The sequence below is a fragment of the Chlorella variabilis genome (assembly GCF_000147415.1).
Source record: "Chlorella variabilis unplaced genomic scaffold CHLNCscaffold_56, whole genome shotgun sequence".
NCBI classification, from domain to species: Eukaryota; Viridiplantae; Chlorophyta; class Trebouxiophyceae; order Chlorellales; family Chlorellaceae; genus Chlorella; species Chlorella variabilis.
In genome coordinates, this window is record NW_005435034.1 from 6,223 (window position 1) to 9,672 (window position 3,450).

General features: G+C 70.3%; 1 protein-coding gene across 1 annotated transcript; it reads right to left on the bottom strand.

Moving 5' to 3' along the window:
• Positions 1–219: 219 nt before the first annotated feature.
• Positions 220–3,208, bottom strand: CHLNCDRAFT_143404 (hypothetical protein; the record flags this gene model as incomplete). The annotated part of the gene is made up of 11 exons (XM_005842721.1): positions 220–411; positions 613–691; positions 918–1,159; positions 1,335–1,426; positions 1,610–1,710; positions 1,889–2,010; positions 2,121–2,218; positions 2,397–2,463; positions 2,679–2,753; positions 2,883–2,986; positions 3,139–3,208. 11 exons carry the CDS (start codon positions 3,206–3,208, stop codon positions 220–222), a joined length of 1,242 nt encoding a protein of 413 aa, XP_005842781.1.
• Positions 3,209–3,450: the final 242 nt, after the last annotated feature.

Consider the following 3,450-nt stretch of genomic DNA (forward strand, 5'->3'; position numbering starts at 1 on the left):
GGCGGGCAGGGGCGCACGGTGTGAGCGGCGCAGGCGCGGGCGGGGATGCGCGGGCCCTGCGACACCGTGCCGTGCCGTGCCGTGCCGTGGGCATGCAGCCGGAAAGCGGCGCCGCGCGTCGCGCCGCCCGCGCCCCGAGCGGCGGTTCCACGCGCTGCACACGCTGGCGACGCAGCCCCCCCCAGGCCCCAGGTGGCAAGGGCAGCAAGGGCGGCTGGCTCACGCCGGCGGCGTCCTCATCCACCACGAGCAGTGTCGGTCGGAGGCGTTGTTGGGGCGGGACATGGGGGCGCGGGGGCTGTAGAAAGTGCTGAAGATGGTGGTGGCGGAGTAGTCGCCCCCCATGACGGAGTCGGGGGAGAAGGCATAGTCGGGCTCAAACAGGTAGGGCAGGTCCAGCAGGGGGCGGGCCTGCATGTGTGTGTGGTGGGGGGAGGGCTGGAGGCTGGAGGCTGGGAGTGTGTGTGTGCGTGCGTGCGCGTGTGGGTGTGCATGGCCCGCAGCACACACACATGTGTGTGTGAGGAGCAGCGGGCCGAGGACGCGGCGACGGCAGGGTGTGCAGGGCGCTGCGGGGCCGCCTGACCCTGGGCGGGCCTGCATGCGCCCCACCTTGGAGAAGACAAAGTTGGGGGGGGCGTCGTCGGGCTGGGAGCAAGTAGCGCTCCTCCACAGGCCGGGCGGCGGCGGGCTGCGGCAGGCGGTGGACGGCGGCGGGGCACGCATGTGTGATGGTCTGGGTGGGCCAGCGCCCCGCTCCCACCGTGCGCTTGGTCGGGCAAGGGTGGAAATGCAGGAGGCTACAAGCAGCAGGCTGGCGAGGGATCGCGACAGGCGAGCTGCGGCATGCCGACACGCGGCACACGGCAAGGGCTGCAAAGCCGGACGCCCCGCTGCCGGCAGGCTGCGCCACTCACGGCGTCGGCGGCGCGGGGGGCTGGGGCGGCGCGGGCGGGCGCGGCGGCGACGGCCTGGGCGGCCGGGGCGGGCGCGGCGCGGGCGGCGGCTTGGGCGGGCTTGGCGGCGGGAAGTTGGCTGGCGTGGTGAACTGGATGTCTTGTACGCTCGGGTCGCCATCCCCAACATCATTCTTGGCAAACGCATAAAACAGGTAGGTGCGCAGCGGCGGGAAGGTGCCTGCCGCAAAGGTGACCCGCACCTGCACACGGCAGCGGCGGGGGTGGCGGGGCGCAAGGAAACGGTCAGCGGTGCGCGTCTGGCCGCATGTGTGATACAAACAACACTTGCACGCATGCGTGGGCATCGGCCGATAAATGCTGCTGGTGTGGTTGGAATGGCTGCTGCTGCTGCTGCGGCGGCTGCCTCTGCCTCACCCGGCCGCCGCTGGATGGCAGGCCGGGGCTCCTGAGGGACAGGTTGCCCTTGGTGGGGTCTGCAGCATCGCCCAGCACTCGGTAGGAGATGCCTGCAGGCAGCGCGCAGGCAGAGGGCGGCTGGGCCGGAGGTTGGGGCAGCGCTCGGCACAGGGCCACCATGCCGGCAGGATGGCAGATGATGGGGAGACGAGAGGCTCAAAGCAACCTGCTCAAAGCAAACTGAAGAAGAAGAAAAGCGCAGCACAGGATGGGGCAGGGTGGGGCACACTCACTGCCGGGGCCGCCGACAAAGATGGGCGGCACGATCCAGACGCTGAAGGAGCCGTTTCGGTTGATGGTGATGTCGACGACCGAGGGGGCTGCAGGCTTGGACCTGCAGCAGCCACACGGGGGCGGGCAGAGGGGTGTGTGAGGGCACATATGTACACATATCCTGGGCAGGGGGCTGGGGACGCGGCCGTGCGGCGCTGTGCGGCGCTGTGGCGCGCTGCGGCGTGGGGGGGAGCTGCCCTGCCCTGCCCCTCCTGCCCTGCCCGCCCCTCAATCGTCACCTGGGCGTCTGGAAGGGGAGCGCCGCGCCGGCCGGCCCCCTGCCCATCACATTCTCGGCCGCCGCCGTCAGGTTGTACAGCTGCGCGCTCCTAAAGGTGCCGGGGGCAAAGGTGAACCGCACCTGCACCCGCACAGGCGCAGCCACGGCTGCCGGTCAGCAAACCATGAGCACGTCACTGCAACCAGCCACCGGCAGCACAGCACTGCTGGCGGGCGTCAAGGGGAGCCCACCTGCCCCGGCCGGAGCCGGGTGGGCTCTCCCGTGCCGTTGACCCTGATCGTGGGGCCGCCGCCGATGGGCAGGCCCGTGACAAAATAGCGGATGATGTCTGCGGACAAACAGCACAGCGGCAGCGTCAAGCCTGGCGCGCTTCCCGGCCCGGGGCAGGTGGGGCATGACGCCCCGCCAGCTGGCCCAGGCCGCTTTCCCAACAAGCACGGGCGCGCTCTGCTTGGGCTGCCCAGGCAGGGTGCCACCAGCAGGTGGGCGCAGGCGCAGGTGCTCACCGCCGGGGCCTCCCACAACGGTGGGCGGGTCCACTGTGACATGCAGCTGGTCGCCGAGGGCCACCCTCTCCACACGGGCCGACCTGACGGTAGGGGCGCCTGGCCTGATGCTGCAGGCAGGATGCCAGTAGGAGGCCGGTCAGCCAATCAGAGAGCGGGGCTGCTGCGCAGGCGCCCTCAACGCAAGCGAAAGAAGAAGGCTGGGCAGCCCGCCGGCCGGCGCGCGGCGTGCCTGGGCGTGAGCAAGAAGCGGGGAGGGGTGCTGCGGGGCCCGGTGCCCACACGGTTGGTGGCGCGCACTGTGATAGAGTAGTTGCGCCCGCTCAGGAACTTGCCAGGCGCAAAGTCAAACCGAGGCTGCAGACCGGCCGGCAGCGCGGGCACAGGGGAAGGCTCAGCAGCAGGAACCAAAGGGTCGGAGCAAAAGGCGGCGCTTGGGCACGCGCGTGCGGCACGTCACAACGCGCTGGCGCACGCCGCCTGTACCTGGCTAGTGGTGGTGTTGCCTTTTCCAGTTGCTTCAATGGTGCTCAGTGGTACGGAGGAGGAGATGCCTACCGCGACACCCCTCACGGTATACGAAGTGATGCCTGCAGGGTTGTGTGTGTGTGCGTGTGTGTGCGGTCAACGGCGGCACGGCTGGGCTGAGGTAGTGCAGCAATGAAGGATCAAGGCACTACTGCGGCGGCAGATACAAATGCAGGCTTGTGCCTTGGCCAGTTAAGGCAGCCAGTCAGCCTACCTCCGGGGTCTCCCACGATCTGCGGAGGCACCACCCACACGCTCAGCACGCCATTCCTGACAGCTGCCATGGGAACAGCGGCTGGCCCCGGCGCCATCCTGCAGGCGGGACAGGCAGCCGAGGCGCAGGCGGCCAGATGGGCGCGCAGCCTTGCTGCGTTGCTGCGCTTGCCGCCAGGCAAGCGCAGCGGCATGCGGCTGGACCAGGAGGCGGGGGGCGGGAGGCGGGAGGCATATAAGGCGGGGCACCCGGCAGGAGAGAGGCCAGGAGGCAGAGGGCGGGTGCGCGCCTGGGCGTGCGGAACTGGTACGG